The sequence below is a fragment of the Ctenopharyngodon idella genome, chromosome 9 (assembly GCF_019924925.1).
Source record: "Ctenopharyngodon idella isolate HZGC_01 chromosome 9, HZGC01, whole genome shotgun sequence".
Classification (NCBI taxonomy): Eukaryota; Metazoa; Chordata; class Actinopteri; order Cypriniformes; family Xenocyprididae; genus Ctenopharyngodon; species Ctenopharyngodon idella.
This window is the reverse complement of record NC_067228.1, coordinates 8,245,987-8,270,664: the sequence shown is the minus strand read 5'-3', so window position 1 is coordinate 8,270,664 and position 24,678 is coordinate 8,245,987. Positions and strand designations below refer to the sequence as shown.

General features: G+C 36.3%; 1 protein-coding gene across 7 annotated transcripts in view; it reads left to right on the top strand.

The window, feature by feature from the left end:
• The window catches only part of col18a1a (collagen type XVIII alpha 1 chain a), a 90,119-nt gene that overhangs the window by 47,649 nt on the left and 17,792 nt on the right, over positions 1 to 24,678 (top strand). For 2 of the 7 annotated variants that reach the window (XM_051906838.1, XM_051906837.1), the window contains exons 1-5: positions 457 to 1,588; positions 13,758 to 14,299; positions 16,467 to 16,550; positions 18,788 to 18,850; positions 24,041 to 24,113. In XM_051906838.1, the coding sequence (XP_051762798.1) occupies positions 568 to 1,588; positions 13,758 to 14,299; positions 16,467 to 16,550; positions 18,788 to 18,850; positions 24,041 to 24,113 (1,783 nt within the window). In that variant the 5' untranslated portion in view covers positions 457 to 567. Of the gene's footprint in view, positions 1 to 456; positions 1,589 to 13,757; positions 14,300 to 16,466; positions 16,551 to 18,787; positions 18,851 to 24,040; positions 24,114 to 24,678 lie in introns of those variants that run through there. The other 5 variants (XM_051906840.1, XM_051906842.1, XM_051906843.1 and 2 more) reach the window with 5 other exon arrangements.

The following is a 24,678-nucleotide window of genomic DNA, read 5'->3' as shown; positions in this document are numbered from 1 at the left end:
CTTGCAAGCACTGGTATTTCTTTCAGAAAATACAAAAAAGTATTATTTTTTTAATTATAATTAAAATCAGAGGTTCAGCAAATGACAAAACCCCTATTTAAAGCATAAATGACTGTATTTAAGAGGTGTTTTGGGTGTTTAAGCAGCTTGTTTCTGTGTAACAGTGGATCTCTGGAATTTCTGTGCCCCTAAAAAGGCTGTAAAAGTAAGTTGAAACAACTCTAAATTCCATCAGCGAGGGCATTTGAAGCACCGGCGTATACAAAAGGACGCCTTGCAGGCATTTTTGGTAAGAATATCTATCATCAGAGACACTCTTTCACAAGGACAAAGGGGAGATGGAGCTACGGGGGAGGAAAAGGTCCCTAGCTCGTCCAATGACGAAGCAGCCCCCTGCTCTCTTTTAAATATGTTACTCCTCCTCTAAACTTTTCCTGCCTGGCTTGTGGGCTGATTGTGGTGACTTTACGGTGAGCCAGGGACGAGTCTCTGTGTGTGTGGTGTGGATTACTGTTGAGGGCATGTCAGGATCCTGCTTGAATTGCTGAATGACTGGAAGTGAACGTGATGTCTGAGCTCAGGTTTTGGCTGTGCCTCTTTATTGTGGTGTGCTTGAGGATATGCCACACACATGGCTGGTTCTGGTCTGATGACTCAAATGCAAAGGGCACGCAGACACCGGCCTACCTGTCTACCCTAAGGCCCACATCACGACCGAGGACAGAGCCGCCCAGAACAGCAGGTACAAGTGCTTCTGTAACTGTGGTGGAAAAAGAGGTCAGTTACAATGGAGGTCATTTTGAGGGGGAATCAGAGTTCATATCCAGGTCCGGGTTGGGGGTTGAGTCTGAATCTGTAAATGGGTCATGGTCTGAATTTGCTTCTGGATCCGGATCTGGATCTTCTCAATTTGAAAGACAGGATGCCTATGTTACGTCAACCAACGTTTCTGGTATTGCTGGTGAAAATGCTAGTTTGCATGTGGGAAACCTCAAACTGGAGACCAAAGTGGACCAGATGGATGGACTTCAGAGCATCAGTGACCCAGCATACAGTCAATTTAATGAAAGCATTAATGTCAAAAATGTTAGCACTTATAATAATTCTACTGAGCATGATGAGTATGATAACACGACGTTGTATTCCTCTGAATACTCTGTCTCCGATAATCTACTAACCATTGAAAGTGAGTATTTTGTAGCTCGCATGCCGGTCGTTGAATCCTCTCGCTGCTTGCCAGTTGATCCTGATTTGCCATTTTGCACCAGAACTAGAGTGGAGAGTTTCATGGTGCCCAATTTTCTAAATCAAAGCAGCGTGGAGGAAGTTCAGGTGGTTTTAACCCAGTGGGCATGGCTTTTGCGGTCAAACTGCCATCATAGTTTGGAATGGTTTTTCTGCCTGCTGTTGACACCACGGTGCGGCCCGCCTGGACTGCAGCCCCCGCTGCCCTGTCGCAGTTTCTGCGAGGTCCTGCGTGACAGTTGCTGGACACTCCTGGATGAGGGCCGCCTCCCCGTGGAGTGTCACTCTCTGCCTGAAGAAAAGCATGATGGGTATCAGTGCTTGTCAGTTAGTAACCAGAAAGGTAACGGACGGTTAGAATGCCATCTCTCTCAAAAAAGAGAGATGCATTTTCAACCAGTGCTGCCTGTCTGTATGTTTGTCATCCACCAGTCTTGGGGAGGGTTTTTGTTTGTCTGTAAGTGTTGTGTGGTCCTCAACAGTTGTAAGCACTCAGAGTCTCTGGGGAGATGTGTTTTAACGCATTCACTTTGCACGCTTGTCAAAACTGCATGGAAGTGTGAAGGATGACTGCATGGCGCTACTAAATCAAGTCTTTGCGTGTTTATGTGTTTGTATTTCAATAGACATGCGACTCTGTTCCCACGGTCTTGGATTGTTGTGGTTTTCAGAATTTTCCGAATTTGTTTTCTTCTTATAGTTAACCAGCTCCAAAATATTTTATTGGCTAAAAATAGGAATCCTCCAATCAGAGTTTTTGCAGCTGATACCGACTACCGATTTCTTGTCATCATGATCGGCTGATCCCGATCATTCAAGCTTTATATAAGTGATATGTAAGCTCTCTGTTGACTGTCACTGTTAACTCCTTACACATTTTTAATGATTTCATGTGATTTCAAGTGGCATACTTAAAATTAATGCTTATAAAAAAACAAGTAATCATCAAGTACATGTCTCTAATTTGTTAGTAAACCTTTCAAATTTTGAAGAAAATAGATTTTGATCATGTTTTGAGGTTATGTTACAACACTGCTGAGAAAACCCCAGAAGAAGTGATTCAATTTATTGATTTTGTTATTATTCATGCTCGACATGACTATTAGAAAGCATATGTGACCGGTCATAAAATCAAAATTGGGCTTATTCACAATCATGCCAAATGCATCTGGTCCAAATTTTGTGTGGATATCTCAAAGCAATCAAAAGTTATGGCATTTGAAACCATGGTAGTCTAAAAATCTGTGTTTTACTGAACATAAGAACTAATTACATGTGTAAACATTTAAACGCATAAAAATATTTATAATTACATAGAATAAGTAACAAGTAATAAGATCCTGGTTGATGAGTGATGATCTTTCAGCACTATTTCAGCTTCTATAGACCTTATGTGCCAGAGAAACTTTAGTATTATGTATATTTATATGGCATTGAAGAGTAATTAGCTGGTGAAGTAGATTTACTTATTGTAGAGTTAATGAAAGTTAGCATGAGCATTGTAATGTTTGAAGCGGATGTCATAACAAATGTCAGTAGACTGGGAAGTTTTTAAAACGAGCGGTTCATTCATAAATTTGTAAGATCTTACCTTCATGCTGTGGAAATACAAACCGGAAGACAGAACATAATGAGCATGGGGGGGGGGGTCTATTCTGTAGTGCACGTTAAATCAAGACCTGTGTAATATGAGCGATCGATCCAATTCATGAGAAATGTCCCTACTCATCATACCCGAGAACCAGTTTCCATTGGTTAAACTTTCAAATGACGTTTGAAAACACTGCGTCATGATCGCAACGCTGTCGGATCCTATAAGTCCTATAGCTTTAGCCAAGCAGCATGTCATGTCACTCCGTGAGGGTTTTCTTAAGATTTATGGATCATGTTGTGTTGTGTGTGGGCTCGTTTGAATTGAGACAGCTATGGTTTATTACTGTTTTGTGAAGTTACAAAGCAGAACATGGCGTGAAAGCCTCATGGGAGTCATCGGCAACCTTTTATGGTTTTATGTCATCAAATTGCGATTAGTTTGTGAGATTGGCCAAATTTATTTACACCATTTTAAACTAAAATCAACTTTTTTGCATTTTGGCCATTCATTTACATGACAACAGCATTTTGTAGGCCTGAAAAAGCTAACTTTTGAAAACTACAAAAACACGAATTTGTGAAAACGGTGACGTCATGCACATGCATATTACGTGTTCAGTCTGTAGGCGCGTAGTGTTTCTTTACAAAGTGACATTGCCAACTACTGGCCTGGCATGCATAATACAGTGTTTTTAGTTGTTTTCACTGATCTGTGTGAACAGGGATCATTTTGACAATGGTGTTGTCTGAATGCGAAAAATGCAAAGGAAACATTTTTTCAGTTTTTAGTGCATTGTTGTCGTGTAAACGTACCCTACCAATTGAGTCATAAAATGTCATTATCAGCTGATACTGATCTGTGGACGATCGATCGGAGCATCCCTAACTAAAAATTTTGTCTGTGACGGTTATCTGTTGAGTGAATTAAAATCAATAACGATTGAAAATGCCCTGTAAGTTCATTAGTCAGAAGATGTGGGAATCATGACTCTTAACCAACCCGTGAAGCACTGAATACATCCAGTATCAACAGCACACATTCTTCATAACCTAATCTGATACATTTAATTTTCCAATGATATAAACAGGGATCTGCTAAAGATCATATAGTACAATGTAGTTTAAAGGGTTAGTTCACCCAAAAATGAAAATAATGTCATTTATTACTCACCCTCATGCCGTTCCACACCCGTAAGACCTTCGTTCATCTTCGGAACGCAAATTAAGATATTTTTGTTGAAATCCGATGGCTCAGTGAGGCCTGCATAGCCAGCAATGACATTTCCCCTCTTAAGATCCATTAATGTACTAAAAACATATTTAAATCAGTTCATGTGAGTACAGTGGTTCAATATTAATATTATAAAGCGACGAGAATATTTTTGGTGCGCCAAAAAAACAAAATAATGACTTATATAGTGATGGCCGATTTCAAAAACACTGCTTTCTGAAGCTTCGGAGCTTTGTAAATCAGCGCGTCAAACTGATTTAAATATGTTTTTAGTACATTAATGGATCTTGAGAGAGGAAATGTCATTGCTGGCTATGCAGGCCTCACTGAGCCATCGGATTTCAACAAAAATATCTTAATTTGTGTTCCGAAGATGAACGAAGGTCTTACGGGTGTGGAACGGCATGAGGGTGAGTAATTAATGACAGAATTTTCATTTTTGGGTGAACTAACCCTTTAACTTTATTTTAGCAGTTGGAGGAATGATTGGTAGTGAGAGGTAGGATTTAAACTGTGACTTCACCCTGTGTATTGCAATTGCACAGATAATCATAGTTTCATAAATGTGGTTAGACTTGGTGAACTTAAAAGAATAAATCCATAAGAGATTGTCAAACAATTTACCATATAAATACCCCACATTCTTGCTTAACCTGCATTCAAGTGGGGTATCTTAGACCTGTTATTTGTCAAGTATAGGTAAATACAGAGAAACACCTCTGCACATTGCTCTTCTTTAATGCGTACTGTTTCTTATCTGAGTATGCAGTTAGTGGTCAAATAGTTAACCCATCCATACATCACCAATAAGCTGGATATATTACATTCCTCCATGCATGCATGTTAAGGCAGTGGAAATTCCCCTTACTTTGATTTATTAATAAATAGCAATGAAAGTTAAACAGAATCATTTCTGGTGCTGTTGGTAGATATGTTGAAAATGCCATGAGCTGTTCTGGTTGTAAGTTAATTTGGTTTTATTAAATAAAGATGGTCAAAAAGGAGTCTGCTGTACTTTGCCTGGAACTATATGTGTTTCTTATTGAAACATGAGCTCTTTTTTTATTGAATATATGGCTGGGAAGCATACACTTTGATCTTGAGTTGTTTTTGACAGTGAATTATGTTCATATGACTTTCCCCCTCATTCCAGAGTTTGTTCTTAACAGTAAAGGACAAATAAATGTTCATCGTCTCTGTGGCTGGAGGACAGAACCATCTGTATTCTAATAAGTATGTCTTTGTGCTGAGATGCAGTAAATGCAGCTTTCAGGTTACATTTTTGGCAGGAGTGACTTAACACAGAATTGCTAGTCCATATGTTCAGGCTGGATTTATGATTGAAATCATCTGCCAAGTAAATCCTGAGAGCATACAGTTGGTATTTGTGTGGTTTTGTGATAAACATCTAGAAACACGGTTATAGAATAAACTGTCATGTGAAGCAAATGAACATATATAAATACACAATAAGCAAATAGAGTCATGATGAATAGCTTCTGAGATAAAAAAAAAAAAAAACGTTATTCGGCAGTTGAGACTCTTGCTTGAGTTTCCAGTGCTGTTCATTTACAATATTTTTAGTGCACTGTAAGCTGTGTTTGCTCAGGCCAAATGCCTTTATCTTAAAAGAGTGTCTAAAAAAGACTTTATCTTTTAGACAGCTTGTTATATTGACAACTTTGAGTGGACATCATGTTTTAGGAGCACATCCAAGTCATTCTGAAGGGGCACAGCGGAAGAAAGTCTCTTTGAATTATTTTGAGAGTTTAGGGGCACAAAGCGGTCACATTTTATTGAGGCAAGTACAACTTTGGTGGCCAAAACAATAGTTTGATACTGTAAGTTTTACATTACATTTTACAGTTTTGTGTCATAAAACTTTTTGCTAAAAAGCCTAATGTACAAAGTTTGGGGTCTGTAAGATGTTCTTAATATTTTTGAAAGAAGTGTCTTATGCTAACCAAGGCTGCATATATTTTATAAAAATACTGCAATATTGTAAAATACACTGCCCGGCCAAAAAAAAAGTTGCTGTTTGGATTTTAATAGGCAAATACTTAAGAATCTATGAATGGATCATTATTACAGTGATTATTATGTTTCTAGCATGTTATAAGTTTGGCAACGGTTCTTTTAACCCTTAAAGATGGAGTGTGTAGCTTTTCATTTCTTTAACAACCATGTAGGAAGACACATCATGGCCATATTCTAGGATGACAATGTCAAGATTCATCAGGGTTAACATTGTGAAAGAATGGTTCAGAGAGCATGAAGAATCATTTTCACACATGAATTGGCACCTCTGAGTCCTTAATTTCATTGAAAGTCTCTGGTATGTGCTGGAGGAGACTTCACCTTTTGCATTGTCAATACAAGATCTTGACCAAAAATTGATGCACCTCTTGATGGAAATAACATCACAACATTTATTTCCATTGAGAGGTGCATCATTTTTCAGTCAAGATCTTGTATTGACAATGCAAGAGATGAGCACTCTGTAAAGTCTCCTCCAGCACATCCCAAAAACTTACACTGAGGTTAAGGTCAGTGCCAATTCATGTGTGAAAATGATTCTTCATGCTCCCTCCCAACAATTCTTTCACAATTTGAGCCTGATGAATCTTGACATTGTCATCCTGGAATATGGCCATGATACATCTTAATACATGGTTGTTTAAGAAAGGAAAAGCTACACACTCCATCTTTAAGGGTTAAAAGGACCAAACATATAACATGCTAAAAAAATTATAATCACTGTAATAATGATCCATCCATAGACTCGACTTTTTTTTTTTTGGCCGGGCAGTGTATTACTACTATTGAAATGTTAAATGTTAATAAGAAAAGTTTCTTATATTATCAATGTTGAAAACAGTTGCAATTGCATTTTTATTTATTTATTTATTTTTTTTTTGCAATTTTGCTACAAAACCTATTATAATATGTCCTATACATACTATTTAATGGCAGGCTTTGTTGTGACAACTTACCCCATATATTGTGACTACTGGGGCATGTTGTCACAAAAGTACAACGTTTTTAATGAACTTCAGTGAATCTTTTTTTTCCCCTGGGCATTAATGGTGGAAATATTTTGATAGCCAAGAGTATGTATGTATGTATGTGCATATATAGGAATTCACTTTCAAAAATAAACCTATCTTGAGAAATTTTCACTGGAGTAGGACAATGTACGCTGTAATCAGTTTATTGTTCTCCCTTATATGTTAGACCCTGTTTACACCTGGTATCAAGATGTGTGTGTTTTGGTCGATCCGATCAGTGGATGATGCTAAATACAGGTGTAAACCGGGTCTAAAATGTTTTGAGCTTGTCCACTCTCGACCACTTTCAGAGGTAGTGTACAACACATTAGGCCGGATTGCTTTCGTAGTGGTCGAATGCATTCAAACAGCCACAAAAGATGTAAACATTATGGGAATACATAAACATTATGGGAAGTGCACTAGCCGGATGGGATTTCAACTTTGTTGGCTAGAGACCCAGATTTTGTTCAAAGATTAAAAACGCACCAAGCACAGTGTTCTTTCACATTTCCTGATTTCTAACATTCAACGTGGTATTGAGGCTGTCAGAGCAGAAACTAAAGCTGATGCTCTCCGTGTTTTTCCATCGTCTCTGGTCACGTTCATATGTAAATTGAGCAAGCTTAGTTTGTCCATTAGATCGAAAGATCTGAAAAAAGCCCATACATTTACCCACCCATAGACTCTCTCTCAAAGAAATGAGGACAGAAGTGGTTGAAAGTGGACAGAAGAGACAGATTAATACTAGGTGTAAACAGGGACTTAGATTCTGCTGCAGAATTGGAGATGTGTTTGCGTGTATATGTTTGAATAATCTAATCATCAACCTCTATTAGAGTCATATAATAAGGGAAACATCTAAATTAAATTAGATTAGCCAATGTTTTGAGACATTCAAGGCTAATTTATGGCGGATAAGATCAAACCACAATATTAATGTTTTTTTATAATGCAAGCAGCATGTCACAAAGCCAGGCTTTCTCAGCAGCTGTAAAGCTTCCCTGTGGTGCTGCAGACTGCTCGTGTTGTGTTCATAGGTTTAGTTATGCTAATTATATGGTTCTCATGTTAGCTACATGTGAAAGATTTGACATTTCTTTCAACGCCTGCAAACTAAAAAGTGAATTCCAGGTGTTCTGCTTGTTTTGGAAAGTGAAATTGTCAGGGGCAATAGATTAAGTGTGACAGCATCTAGCCATTGTTATCTTTTGTGAGTCTCTGGGCCCATGTGCAAAGTACAAGCTAATGTGTAACAGACTGTCTAGTCTTCCTTTAACTACAGTTGTTTGGTTTTCTTGTTAATTAGTCTGTTATGTTAAGGTATTTGCATTCCTCATCAGAATTCCCTTCTGCTCACCGTTTCTGGGGAAACTACACTGAAACCTTAACTTCCCGAGCTACTACAAGCTCGTTAACTACTGAAGCGTTTTAACAAAGCACTGATCAGTTTTTAGATCATGTGTTTATCTGGCACAAAAACAGTCTAAATTATGATGACAGTATTAAATTGAAAAATAAATTTGCAGTAAAATACATTGCATTTGCAGAGATTTATGTGTAGCAATTGTTACATTTTTGTTTAACCGATTCATGTAAATTGATTCACTAAAATGAACAGATATGTATTTCTTTGATGTACACTACCATTCAAAAGTTTGGGGTTGGTAAGATTTTTTTTTTAATGTTTTTAAAAGAAGTCTCTTGTGCTCACCAAGACTGTATTTATTTGATCAAAAATACAGAAAGTTTTCTGTCAATAAAGGGAACAGTTGCTCACCTATCTAATAATACCTAGTATATTAAAGCATCTTTGGTGTTTTCATGGAAATCGAGGGTAACACGGATATGACATCATTGACAGGCGACACAGGCCATTACACTAGCTGAATTATCTGGATTTAAACATTGTTGGAAACTTTTGGGATAATGTAAGTACACAAGTCAACAAAAGATATAATATTGTTCTAGTGGTTTTTGGATATTTTAATAAAAAAATCTTACATATTGTGCCTTTAATGGATTTTTTCCCAAAAAAAGGGAAAAAAGTCTTACTGACCCCAAACTTGAACAGTATTATAGCACTAGAGCTACTACAAGCTACTGAAAAGTAATTATGTTAGTAGTGTCACTAGTTTTAGTTAGTTCCTCCCTCTCACTGCTGCGCACACACTTTCATATTCTGTACGGTCCCGTCTCATATCCTCCCATGACTGTTCTGAAAGCTCTCTCAAATAGTGTCACAGATCATAATGGGGTTATGTAGTGTCTGGACTCCAGTGAAGCTTGTAGATGGAGCTATTAGATTTAGGAAAAAAATGGCTTCAGTGGGAAAATGAAAGTGATTGTGCGAGATTTCTCATTGGGTCAGAGGCCCTCCATGGACCTTTTCCACAACAATAGAGCCTCTGAGTGCCAATAGACAGTGTGCTCAATTCATTCTGTAATGGATCAGCTGAGAGGGCAATTCCTGCAATTGCCAAGATGACTTGACTGTCAGGAAAAAAAGTAAAAATGTGGAAGTGTTGTGTTGAGAATCTTATCAGAGATGTCTTTTGTGCCTGTATTGTGCCTCCAAGGTTAAACGGGTTTGCTGGGGTAAATTGGCAGTGTTGATGTCACTTTGGATCATACTGCTTTCTTCCATTGTATTGGCAAAGGATGCTGTGCAGGTTTCCAATTGCATGGAACTGTATTATGGCCTTTAATGCTCTCTAGCGTCCAATAAAAGGTACAAGTCAACAAATCTTTAATACAGGCCTATTTGGTTTAATTAGGTCATGTGGCGTTTTGATTGCTGACATAAAATGTAGACCCACTCTTGACACCCCAACAAGTGATCATGCTCAACATTCAAGCTTCAAAGTGCAAGTTTGGTGAATGACGCTGATGATTTTGCATTTTCTGTCAGGATTAAGAGGGGACGCCTACTAGTAAAGCTTTAGGATAAACTGATTACAGCTCGCATCTTATTTAAAGTTCTTGATTAGAAATTGCATTCTGAGACAGCCTTAGATTAAAATACCAAACTTATGTAAACTACTCCAACATCAAGCTAAAACTCACAGAAAGTTACAAGCTGCTTGTTTATGTGGACTTTAGTATATGTGGGCTTGAAAGAGAGGGTTACATTTTATTTCAGTTCATGCACTTTGACTCTTTCAAGTGCTATTGAAGGTGATGAATATAGTTTAAATTATGCAACAACATAAACAATTAAGCAGTTTAATATAATAATGTTTATATTTCAGAGTTTTATAAGGCCATTTGCTATTCAGATATGCCTCGTAATACTCTCTTGTCAGCTTGTGGACTCTGCCCCTTTATGAAATATGCCCTGATCAGCTATAATGGTTGGGAGGGAGCATGAAGAATCTTTTTTTCCACATGAATTAGCACTGACCTTAACCTCAGTGTAAGTTTTTGGGATGTGCTGGAGGAGACTTTACAGAGTGCTCACCTCTTGCATTGTTAATACAAGATCTTGACCAAAAAATGATGCACCTCTCGATGGAAATAAATGTTGTGATGTTATTTCCATCAAGAGGTTTATCATTTTTTGGTCAAGATCTTGTATTGACAATGCAAGAGGTGAGCACTCTGTAAAGTCTCCTCCAGCACATCCCTAAGACTTTCAATGAAATTAAGGTCTGGACTCAGAGGTGGCAATTCATTTGTGAAAATGATTTTTCATGCTCTCTGAACTATTCTTTCACAATTTTAACCCTGGTGAATCTTGACATTGTCATCCTGGAATATGGCCATGATGTGTCTTCCTACATGGTTGTTTAAGAAATGAAAAGCTACACACTCCATCTTTAAGGGTTAAAAGAACCATTGCCAAACATATAACATGCTAGAAACATAATAATCACTGTAATAATGATCCATTCATAGATTCTTAAGTATTTGCCTATTAAAATCCAAACAGCGACTTTTTTTTTTTTTTTTTAGCCGGGCAGTGTATTTTCGAAGAGGTTAAAAAGACTACTATGGATCAATAGAAAAACAGACATTTTAATTAAAATGCTAATATTTAACTCTAACAAGGTGGCCCTTTAAGATCGTCACCATATTACAGCAGGCTAGTAAAACATTGACCACATATTGATGTCAAGGTTGGTTTGTTTGGTGAACTTATGGATGCTATAGGTCATCAGCAGTGTGTGACATGGAAAGAAGTTAATAGACTAAAACTATTTACTTTATTGTTTTGTACAAAATCAGATCAACCAATTGACAAAATGTTTTTTGCCAAAAAATAATAACTTAGGCATTTATAGTTGCTTTATATTACTCTGTAAGAATTATATTAGCAAATTTAATATTTTTACTTTTTATTGTATATTTTTATTTTAAATAAATGTTTTTATTTTAATTACTTTTACTTTAACACAATATTTACTTTTTTCAATCCAACCAATTCCCGATAAATAAAATCAAGTCCTACATCTCCCCCCATCCGCAATTATGCATCAGTAAATCGGTTGCATCCATTTACTTTAAAATGGTGTTATTTCTGTCTTTTCTAGCTAGACCAAGTAATGATGATGCTGTAAAAAATGGAAGCACTTTTCAGTTGCAAAAATATTGTCTTTATGATAGTCATTAGTGTCAAATATCTGAGTTGTTGTATTCATGTACAAGAGCAGACACACATGGCCTCAGGGACTTTTGTAAGTCTCATTTTATCCCGACACATCTGGATTCTGGAATTAGAATTTATTGACTGCTGTCAGAAAAGCAACAGTCCAGGATTCTGGTTTGCCTAAAGTGATTTTCACAAGCCCAACATGTCAACTTGAGTCTCGTGTTGATATGGCCATTAGCCATTCAGAACGCTGGTTTACACAGCAGCACCTGAACATGTGCGGGAATGCGAGGTGATCTTCAAAAGCTCCTCCTCTTCTAAGCTTGTCATTATTCTGTCATGATCTAAAGACACAGTTTACTCTTTGAATAGTGAAACTCGGAACAGTGGTTCTCCTGTGTTTAAATCAACCTAAAGAATAGGTTCACAAGCTAAACGTTATCCACCAGAAATGCATGTCACACCAAAACCATACATAAGGTGTTTTCTTTTCTATTCCTTTCATGTGCAACAAAGGCAAGAGGGTTTTTGTTTCAACTCATAACAAAGGCGCCATTTGAAGAACTTAATGATGAAAATGTAAGCCCCTAAAGGACTTTGATCCTTGTTTGATAAATAAGACCATGTGGTTGTGAGTTATACTTGCTAGTCTTTTTCAGGACCTTTATTTTTCAACATTAAAGCAGCTCAAAGTTCTAGAAGTTGACATCATCCTTGATGTTTCTGTAAATGGTTACAAAACACACATTTATGCAGTAATGAACTTTTGTTTTGTTTTGTCTTCTTTTGTTTGGGGTTTGTTTTGGCTTTCTTGTCATGCTGTTCTGCTTTTGTTTTTTTGTTTTGTTTTGTTGGCTTTCTTGTCATGTTTGTTTTGCTTTCGTTTTATGCTACTGTGATTTGTCTAACAAAACAAAATCATCTTTTGTATGATGGGAAAAAGGAGGTACTTTTTTTTTAGCAAGAAACACACTGTCCTTACTTATCTATATTTAACAAAGCAGAATCGCCCAGAGGATGAAATGTGTTTTGTGTGTGTAGGCAGGAAGGGTCTTAAGCTGTCCAGCTGTAACCTCACACCTTTCCCTCCTCCTCATGACATGTCAGCACATGGAGCCTGTGATGTTTCCATGTCTAGCTTATCTTCACAACTAGCTAAATATGCCTTTGCTGAGTGATATTAGCATGGGTTTGAAGGTTTCTATCCATAGTTCTTTAGGACACGCCTTTTGATCTCACCCAGCAGTCTTAAGTTTGATTTATATATATACACTCATATAATCATCTGCAAAAAGTATCCAGTGATGTTTTTTGTTTTTTATTTTTATTTTATTGAAATTAATTGTCTCTGAAGTTTCTCTTTGTGTCAACTGCTGATAACATGGCTTTTATTTTGGAGAAACCTAAATTTGCAGTAGTTGGCATGGAATTCCCATGTTTCAGGTCAAAACAAGTTATATCCTCTTGAGTCAAGTATAAAGTACTTTAACTTATTGCTGCCTCATGGGACCTATAAAATCTTGTTTTTAGGGTGTTCACATATATATAAAGCATTTACTTTTTTTAAAGATGTCAGTGCATTACATACATAGTAAATTACATTCTCAAGAAGGTCCTCTGGGAACAATAAACAAAGGGGTTGCTTTCTATTAAAACTGGGGAATTTTTACTAGCCGATGAATGTACATTCTTATTAAATCTAAAGGGTTGTTTTTTGGTTCAGGAGATCAAAAAGTCCCAAATATTCTTTAGAGAGCCAGCTGTCTGTTTTATTCACACATTTTCCTCCTGAAAAAAAGTTATCTCACCAAAGATACTATATACAGCCAGAAATAATACTTTTTCACAGTATTTCACAACTAACGTCAAGTCTCACTGCTTGATTTACATCACAGCTGTCAATGTTGAACACTTTACACTACAATATTTGTTTGAGCAGACTAATAAAGTGCTTTTTAACCTAGTCTGAGCCTGCTGCCCATCCCTGACCATTCACTTTTGTATTGTTCTTTGTAAAGTCCATTTATATTGTTTTCCTTTCCTTCCACAGAAGAAAGTGGAGTGTCGCTGTTGCAGTTAATTGGCGATCCTCCACCTGATGGCGTCACCAAAATCTTTGAACATGACAACAGCCCTAGCTATATGTTTAGCCCAAAAGCCAATGTTGGACAGTCAGCTGCGGCCCACCTGCCCAGCCCTTTCTACCGTGATTTCTCCCTCATTTTCAACATAAAACCCACGTCCACCAAGCCTGGCGTCATATTCTCCATCACTGACCCAACCCATAACATCATGTATGTTGGTGTGAAGCTGTCGGCAGTGGAAAACGGCAAGCAGCATATTATCTTCTACTACACCGAGCCTGACTCGCAGAGTTCATATGAGGCGGCCAGATTCGTCGTGCCCTCGATGACCATGACCTGGACCCGGTTTTCCATCAGTGTTTTGAATGAGCAGGTTTCCCTCTACTTCAACTGTGACTCAGATCCTCAGGTCATCAATTTTGAGCGGTCCCCAGATGATATGGACCTGAATGCCGGGGATGGAGTATTTGTTGGCCATGCTAGTGGAGCAGATCCAGATAAGTTTGTGGTACGTACAAGGACCCTACTTTGATATCAAGAAAACATATTGGAAAACAAGTCAAATGAAGGTTAGCTTAGGCTAGAAAAGGGAAAGTGCAATAAACATCTCTGTGGTTGAGTGACTCCTGCATGATTTGATTGCTCAAATTGGCCTGTTTAAAAACAACATACAATCTGTGGTTGTAAAACAAAAGTCCACTCATCTTTCCTTGTTTGAGTAGAGTAGTTAATTGCTTTAAGAAACCACAGGGGAGCAATTAGCTCCTGCTAGTTTTGTGTGGCGATGTCCAGCAGCTGACCCCACAGCTTGATCTCAGATCAGTGAAAACCAGTGGACCGCCGCCCTATTCTGTCCTCGGTATTTTTTGTTTTATTTGTATCCATTTTTTATTAAACAATTTATTTATCATATATTTGTAAAAAAACAAAATAATAATAATATTTTGTATTTATTTATATGTTATATATTATTTATATGTATTTTAAAATTTAATTTTTTATTTTTTTTATTTTTTATTAATTAATAAAATGTTTTTATATATTATATATTACTTATGTATTTATATATATTTTAAAATGTAATATTTAATGTACTTTAATTGGCTACATATTTGTTCTTTATTCCTATGCCTCTAAATAACTTAATATTAAACATAAATCATCCAGGAATAAAGAAATAAATATGCCAATTAAATTACATATAAAAATACATTAAAATTTAAAATAAATATAAATACAAATAGCTCATATAAGCCAGCAGATTCTTTTCCAGCTGCTGTTCTACTACAGCAGCCTAACTGATCTGTGAAGTAATGTGATTGAATATCCTGCCTTGTGTCCAGTAGTTATGCAAGTGCTTTCAAGCATATTGTTCAATAACCATAGTGAGGCAACTAAGGGCAGCAGGAATGCCTCAAATTTCCCAGAGCTCATAATGTCCACTCAAAAGCAGATGGATCTTGTTCAGTTCAGTATGACTCCTTGTTTCATGTGGCTTCCATTTCCTGTGGGAACTCCACCATAAGGAGATGGCCATCATAATTACAGACCTGATTAGGCAGGATATGATTGCTATTCCATCCCTCTCATTAAGAACATGTGCTTATCTGCAGAACTGTGGGGGCAATCAGGTCTGTAAATCTGACCCTGCGTTGGGGCTGTAAGAGGGTCTCGGCACAGGTCACAGCTTGACACAAAAGGACAATTAAGACATCTTAAAGCTTCCTTCACTGCATTCTGCTCCTAAACCTTTGACCTTAGTTCGTGAGACATGAGAGGGGAAGTCCTGTCAGATCTTACCAGCAACCAGCAAAAAAATCCTATTACCCTAGGAAATACTAGGATGTTCATGCTTTTCTTAATGAAAATAAATGGTCACCACACCAGTCATGCTCAAAAAAAAAAAACAGACATGAAGCACGACCAAAGTACCCTAACAGTAGTCCATACACTATATTTCACATATTCTGGAGCCATATGATAGCTTTGTGTGGGGAACAAACCAAAATTTAGCCACCTTATTAGTGAATAACAGCTTAAATGTTTGTCTTTTTTCCTCAAAGTTATCATATGGCTTCAGAAGACTTAAAGCAGAAATGGTTGTATGGACTACTTTTATTGTGCTTTTTGTCATTTGTGGAGCTTGACAGATCTTGGTCCTCATTTATTTTTAATTTTATATGTGTGTGTGTATATATGTGTGTATATATGTGTGTGTGTATATATATATATACATTCTGCTAAACATTTCCTTTTGTGTTCCACAGAAGAAAGTAAGTCATAGAGGTGAGGAACAATATGAGAGTGATTAAACAATGTCTGAACTTCCCCTTTTTAGATCAATTATCCATTTAATGAGATGTGTATGTTAGCCATTGAATGTTGAAATGTGTTGTTTTAGTGGATTGTATTGAATGTTATCCCCATCTGCATTGAAATTGTGCTGAAAACCATAAAAGGGAAATCCCACATGGAGACAGATAGCCATGTGTTTGAAAAGCAAGATATCAGGCACACATTGTTATCTGACTGCCAACGTTTCTGTTGTGGAAGGCAATGGAAAGAGCAGTGGATTCAGTCTCTAATGAGCAGCTGCCATTCAACATGGACTCTATGTCACCACACCTGCCTTGACCATCAAAATAAGCTTACCAATCTGTGCTTGTGTATTCTAGGGTGTTATCGGTGATCTGAGGGTGGTGAGAGACCCTGGGGCGGCTGAACGGCACTGTGAAGAAGAGGAGGATGACTTTGATGCGGTAAGTTCTCTAATGAGAGCGTCTAAGTGCCCTTTCACACCTGGCTCATTTGGAGCATTTGTTTTGGAACTTTTTCCTCCCTTAGCTCGGTTTGTTTAGACATTTGAACACTGCAATCACGCTAAGATCCGCACCAAAATAATCGGGTCGGAGATCGCTTGAATGAGGTGGTCTCGGCCTGATTGAAAATGAACTCTGGAGCAGTTTGGTTGTGGTTCTCATTTTGAAACGCTTTAAAATGTTGCTATGTGCAAGTGAACCAAACCAAGAAGAACATGCCAAATTTTAACATTTAGATCCTCTGTAAGCAAATGAGATACAGGGCTGAAAACACCCTAAGTGAAATTATCATTTTCACTTGAGTCATGCCTCAATTATGTCTCAACTAATTGGGAATGGGAAATGGCTACATAAATGCTTCACAGTACAGCTACACACACTCTATATTAAGTTGAGCGGTTCTAAAATGGGTGATTAAACCAAAGAATAGCTAATGCAGTGAAGTGAGAAGCACTGAAATTGTACTCTAGGAGATCAGTGGTAAAAAGCAAGGTCTTTAAATACCCGCATACTCAAACAAGTGGAAAAAGGAAAGCTTGTGTGTGTTCGTTTTTAATTTTTACCCAGTTATTTTGTAGTCTTTTTTTTTTTTTTTTTTTTTTTAAAAGACTAGTGTGAAAGGAAAAGATCGCCTGGTGCATTGTTTTGCCCAGATGACTCATCTTAGATTTGATGCGGCATCACCTTACATTTATATTTATGCATTTGGCGGATGCTTGTATCCAAAGCGACTTACAGTGCATTCAAGGTATACATTTCGTCAGTTCTTTGTTTCCTGGGAATTGAACCAATGTCCTCCCAAAGCCCTACCAAATTAGCTAAATTTACATTAAACACAATTCTTAATGGAATAGTTTATCCCAAAATGAAAATGTTATCATCGTTTACTCCCCCCATGTGTTTGTCCAACCCCGTATTATTTTATTTCTTCCATGAAATACAAAACAAGATGTGAAGACAGGATGTCAGATCTTTTCCAGACAACACAATTTAATTTATACCACTAAGCTCCAAAAAACATCATGAAATCATCACAAAAGTTTTTCCATGTGTGGCTTATATCCAAGTCCTCTGAAGCCACACGACAGCTCTACAGTACTGTTTGTAAGGAACACATTACAAACAAGAATCAGTGATGTTTAGTGTCTGGAACAAAGCATCAAAAGGTGCCATTTTTGACTTTCACACAAGTCTAAAAGTAATTTAAAGGATTAGTTCACTTCAGATTAAAAATTTCCTGATAATTTACTCACCCCCATGTCATCCAAGATGTTTATGTCTTTCTTTCTTCAGTCAAAAAGAAATTCAAGGATTTTTCTCCATATAGTGGACTTCACTGGGGAACAACAGGTTGAAGGTCCAAATTGCAGTTTTAATGCAGCTTCAAAGGGATCTACACGATCCCAGCCGAGGAATAAGGGTCTTGTCTAGCGAAACGATCTGCCATTTCTAAAATAAAAAATAAAAATGATATACTTTTAACCACAAATGCTCGTCTTGCACTAACTCTGTGATGCACCAAGCATTACTTAATCATGTTGAAAAGGTCACGTGTGACGTAGGCGGAAGTACCGATCCAGTGTCTACAAAGTAAACGTGCAAAGACTAAATCAAACGCCCTTTACAAAAAAAGGTAAAACAATGATATTTCCGCCTACTTCACATGTGACCTTTCCAACATGAATACGCAATGCGTGGCGGATCGCAGAGCTAGTGCTATAAGAGCATTTGTGGTTAAAAAGAATATAAATTTCTTTTTGACTGAAGAAAGAAAGACATGAACATCTTGGATGACATGGGGTGAGTAAATTATAAGGAAATTTTCATTCTGAAGTGAACTAATCCTTTAAGAGCTCAGGCAGAGAGGACATTATGCTTAACACAATAAGTGAAAACAGTATGGGTTTGGAATGACATGAGGGTGAATAACTAAAAGAGTACCTGGAGTGTTTGTCGACTGCTTGCTATCCATCTGCAGCTGATAGTGTTTGGAATTCACTTCCATTCATTTTTAAGAAAAGAATGTGTCGCCTCAAGTTAGGTTAAAGCTTTAATGCCTATCAGTTTGACCCATGGCATACATGCCCTCCAGCTGTCTAGAAAACAGTGTGATGAAATGTCCCTTTCTCATTGTTAACACTCTAAGAGAATTTACGCAGTTTTCCATTCACCATCAGAATCTGCAGGGATCAGGTGATTTTGGAGCAAGTGGAGATGGAGACCGACCACCATCAGTCCAGGTATTACCTTAATTTTCCTTGTTATGCTTTGGTAACCATGTGAAGCTGAGCTCACATTTGTAAACTTCTTGTGATCGGTTTAATGTTCACATTCAAAACATCTAATGATGATCCCGAGGTTCCGGGCTATTTACAGAGCAGCGGCCTGTGAGTTCTGGCAGGGCTGTCGTTGTATACTTGCTCATCTTCTGGGGGAAAGTCCCGGATGAACACTATTATCTCCAGACCAATCCCAGATGTTAAAACCCATCTTCCCATGCCTTGTGTTACTAATCCAGAAATAGGCCATGTGGAAATTGAAATGAACCCTTGCTACTGATGTGTGAGGCCCTGTCTGAGCATGCCAGAGCTAATTACAATGGAAAGAAACCAGGTGGCTCTTAGGTGTGGACTGCAAAGATCGTCTTCCATAAGAGTCTGCTTTTTTGTTTGACTGGTTTATTCATCAGTGCTGAAGTTTAGTGCAATTTGAGAACATTTAGGCCATTTTTCATTTTGTGTTTGAATTTTATGAGTAAATTGTACTTGTTTGGAGGTTGCTGTTTCTTTCTATTCACTTACAAGTGTTTATTGGCATTATATTTCTTTAAACAGCTGCTGCCAAGCATGCAGGTACTAATTTAATTCTAACCGAGTAATTTTAAATTACATGCCTTTTGTTTGCTTTTACAGTATGCAACGCATTTTAACATGCTGTGACAGAAACAGAGACAGCATTTTCCGAAGTGCTGTAAAGTAAACTTTCATTTGTCTTACCGTGCAATCCATTTTGAAGGATGCCACATTCCCCCCTGGGACATTTTCCACGCTTGTTTCACAACCAATCCAACTCTGTTAGAAAGTGCATTTGAGGAGAGGGCATCTGGTGGGCATGCATTCTTGCAAACTGTGCCTAATTTTGTGTAATCCAATTGTATGAGATTATTATATCTAGTGGAAGAGAAGTAGTCTTGTGACAGTGTGGTAAACACAAGTTTGACTTCATTTTCAGTTTGACAAAATTGAATTTTAGCATGTCTTCAGTGCTCAAGTTTTATTAGTCTATTTTTATTTCTATCTGTTCTCATAATAATTAAGGATACCTAGAGAAGCCTGTATACAGATGGTCCAAAAGTCTGAGACGATAAGTGAAATTGCATTTAAATTTAAGCATTTGGTAGATGATTTTATTTGAAATAATTTTTTATTCTTTTCTAATTTAATGAAACATTTTCAATGCAAATTATAATATATAAAATAACAATTTGAGTGAAAAGTTGGAGTGAACAGAAGTAAAAATTTAAGTTTTAATATAGAAATTCTATAACATTAATATGATTCTTTTATATAATATATTCTGATATATAATATGATCGATAGATAAGATGATAGATAAGATAAGAAGATAAGATGATTTGTTTGATATTTTGTAAAAATTGTATATTTTGTTTACATTTAATACAACACTTTCAACACACACACACACACACACACACACATATATATATATATATATATATATATATATATATATATATAATTTTTTTTTGTCCAAAGGCCTTAATAATAATAAAAAACATAGATATGACATCCAAAGCATGTAAGGTAGTACAACTAAATCTCTTTTATTGAATCCAGAAGGTTTTAATTATATTTTGCAACATATAAAGGTATTTCAAAGATTTTGAAGTGTCAAAAGGTCATTCGGTTTGATCATCCAAAGGCCAATAGAGCCATTTCATTTGTGAGTAAAATATCTTAAAATGTAATACAGTAAATATATATATTTTTTATTCTGGCATGATTTTATAACATCATATATCAACATAGTGCAAAATGGTATTAAAATTATGTGTAGAAGTTGTTGCTTTGTGATGAGAAAGAATGTCCGGAAAAATGAATTTCGTTGATGTCATGCTGAGTAACCAAAAAAAAAGGGACCATTTTGGATCGCGTCATGCGGTCAGTATCATGTGATAGGATGTGACATCATCATGACACCTGCAAAGGACCACATGGTCGTGAAGCAAAGTAACTAACTCTCTTTCAACTATTTGAAAAATTAATGTTTTCACTTGCTCATACGCATGTCCCGAAACATCAGGTCATTCGGTACAACCGCTATAAAACATGGAAAATGTTGTAATATTTTAAAAACATGTACTAAATATAAAATATTTGATTGTCCTTTTGCTAGCTAGCTAGATATCAGCCTGTTAGCATTGTTTGAAAATACCGTCATTCGGTATAACCAAAAGTGTCATTCGGTAAAACTGAAATTTGGGTTAAGCCAATTGACTTTTTTGGTGAAAAATTTTTTGTCCACCTTGTAAAAAATGACAAAAGCAGTGTTAATTGATTTATAAAAACCACATAATCTCATTGTTAACACTTAATAAAACTTCAAAATTAATTATATCTCAATTGTTATTTTGTTTTTTTTTACACTTTTAAAAACCTTATTCGTCAATGACCTATATATATATATATATATATATATATATATATATATATATATATATATATATATATATATATATATATATATATATATATATATAATAAGTTATGAAATTAATATGAATCTTTATTTTAAATCTTAAAACATTATTTTGAAGTAGATTAATAATTGTGAATCAGTATATCTCACTCTTTTGAACCAGCATATAATCTAGACCAGAATGAACAGGACACAAGGGGGTGCTAGGGGGTAAATAAATAAATAAATTTGAATTTACTAAATTTGACATTAAAAACTTGTAATGATTTCCAGATATTACTTTACACATTTAGAATATTTTTGATTTTTTCACAGTATAATATAATTTAAAATATCATCATATTTTGTGGAATTAAATAGTTTGAAAACCTCAGATCTAGAGTCCTATAACAAGTTTACTGAAGTGTACCAGCCCTAGAACATACTCAGAAGAATCCATTACATCTAAATTGCTTTCCTGGAAGACCATGATGCAAAAAACATATGGCAGCAAAGAATGGCCCCTTTTTTTAATGCACAAGGAAATATCCTTCTGTGTATTATGATCGCCTCCATATCCTCAACTCCTCCACCATAACTCAGTGTACTGTGTTCAAGGTCAGAGTGGCTGCCGAGATTCTTCCATCTCTGCAGCAGTGACCGCGATGGCAGATGTTTAGCAGCCCCTCCTCATCTAGCCGGACAGCCCCCACCTGCCCACTCCTGACCTCTATCTTTAGACCCCTGGACCCGTGTCCTGCATTCCCCCGGTCTCTTGGTCCGAAAATACATGCTGTCAGCATCCTCTCACACTGGCCATCAGAGCACTTCATGTCCTCCAGTCTCCTTTTTCTCAATCCCGGCATGAAATCTGAGGATCAGAGTGTTCTAGAACCTGATGCCTGGGATTTCGTCAGTGGGTTCTGCCATTTCAGCAGCGCATGTTTTGTAAAGTGCAAGGTCAGGCCCTCTTTGTGTCTGCGCTTCAGACGGCCAGCCCTGGCAGCTTTTCTTCAAGGAGCTTTGTTAACTGTTAGCTGTATCTCTCAATCTCTCTCTTAGATGGTTGAAAGCAGGTGTGTGAGTGTGTCACGGTCCTTTGATTTGCCAAATCAAGTACCATCTAGTATTTTAAAAAGGTCATGGTAATATTTCAGGTCACAAAAGGCGAAAGTGTTTGTATACAATCAGTGAAATGAAACAGGTATGAAAGGAATAAGCAGTGATCTACTTGTACTATTCTTTAAGAACCCAAGGATTTTGTGGCATTTAGTCCACGTCTCTTAACTTTAAGACAATTTATATTCTAGAGTTCCCCTAAACATAGAAAAGTAGAAATATCTAAATGTCCTTAAAACAAGATAAATTTACCTGAGAAGCAAAACTGCAAGACATATTAAGACTTTTTAGAGTCTTAATTTCTTTTAATACTTTTGTTAAGCAACAAGTATGCATTAAATTGATCAAAAGTGACAGTAAAGACAATTATAATGTTACATATGATTTCTGTTTCAAATATTCCTGTTCTTTTGAGCTTTCCAATTGTCAAAGAATCCTGAAAAAATGTATGTTTCAAAAAATATTAAGCAACACATCTGTTTTCAACATTGATAAAAATAAGATTTTTTCTTGAGCAATAAATCAGCATATTAGAATGATCTGAATTATGATCATGTGAAGACTGGAGTAATGGCTGCTGAAAATTCAGCTTTTCCCTCACAGTAATAAATTACATTATAAAACATTAAAATAGTATGGAAGCTTGTTTCCGCTACTGAATAAAAAATAAAAAAGGTAGTTGCAATTCTGACATTTTTTCTTAGAATTGCAAGATATAAACTCACATTTGCGAGAAATAAAGTCAGAATTGCGAGATATAAACAGATATAAATTCGGACTTTTTTTTTTATATCTCACAATTCTGACTTTATAACTCACAATTGTGAGTTTATATCACGCAATTCTGAGGGGAAAAAAAAAAGTCAGATTTGCGAGATTTGAACTCGCAATTGCGAGAAAAAAGTCAGAATTGCAATTACCTTTTTTATTTTTTTTTCAGTGACGGAAACAAGCTTCCATACTATTTTAATATGTTTTATAATGTAATTTATTACTGTGAGGGAAAAGCTGAATTTTCAGCAGCCATTACTCATTACTTCAGTGTCACATGATTGTGAGATAAAAAAATAATCTTTTTTTTTTTTTTTTTTATTCACAGTGGCGGAAACAAGCTTTCATAAAATAGTGACTAGTTATTTTAAATTGTAATAATATTTCACAATATTAATGTTTTTACTGTATTTTTTATCAAATAAATGCAGCCTTAGCCAGCATTTCTTTCAAAAACATTGACCTCAAACTTTTGAACAGTAGTGTATCTTGAATGTAAATGTATTTTGTCTTGTAGCATTGGCTGATTTTTCAACTTTTGTGTGCTTAAACAAAAATATGAAATCTGCCAGTGCCACAAGACAAAATACAAGTATTTACAAGATAAATTATCTGAAAACAGGCAATAATATCTAATATTTACAACTGTTTTGCAAATTTGTCTTGTTTTGAGGACGCTTAGACATTTTTGCTGGGAAACAAGATGAGGCGCTCTTTAAGAATATGATTTTTATCAGTGTACATGCTGTTATTAATGTACATTGCATTACAATTTTGATTGACTGTCTGATTTGCAGTTTATTTATGTTAATTGATATATTAATGATATGTATCACTTTCAGCCGACACCTCCCTCCTCTCGGCCGATCCAGCAGCCACCAGTGACCAGCAGAACAATTGAGAAGCAGCTGACAGGTGAGCTTTCTCTTTTCAGTATCAGGTCTGAACTGGCCTGTCTGTAAAACATCAGCTAGTCTGACAGTTCGGCTCATCAGTAGTATTTATTGCTCTGTTGAGCTCTTAAGTGACTCTTTTTCTTCCTGTAAACTTGGAGTAATGCATTTTTGTGCCTTTGTTGGTTAATTTACAACTTTCTTTATGTGTATACAGTCATTTTGTTCATGACATTTGAGTTGCATGCTTAGATTCCACTTCTGAAAAGAACAGCATGAATGGTCACCAGTATGTGTTGCAACCAGCAAGTTCAGTTTATTAATCAGCTTACTCAAAAAAGTACACTTTCCCCAACTGGTCAACCAGATCTAAGATAGTGTTTTTAGCAGGGTATTGAAGGCAAGGAGATTTGAGGTTTAGTAATGTTAGTATTAATCATGAAATTATGTGTGTTTATGGAAGGAGCCACTGTGGTATTTGGCTCCCTCTACTGGTGGAAAGCAAAGAGAAAATGTCTTTTTACATTCAATTGCATATGTATTCTTAAAAGATGTGTTATTCAGACTTTGTAATAGATGGCTTAAAC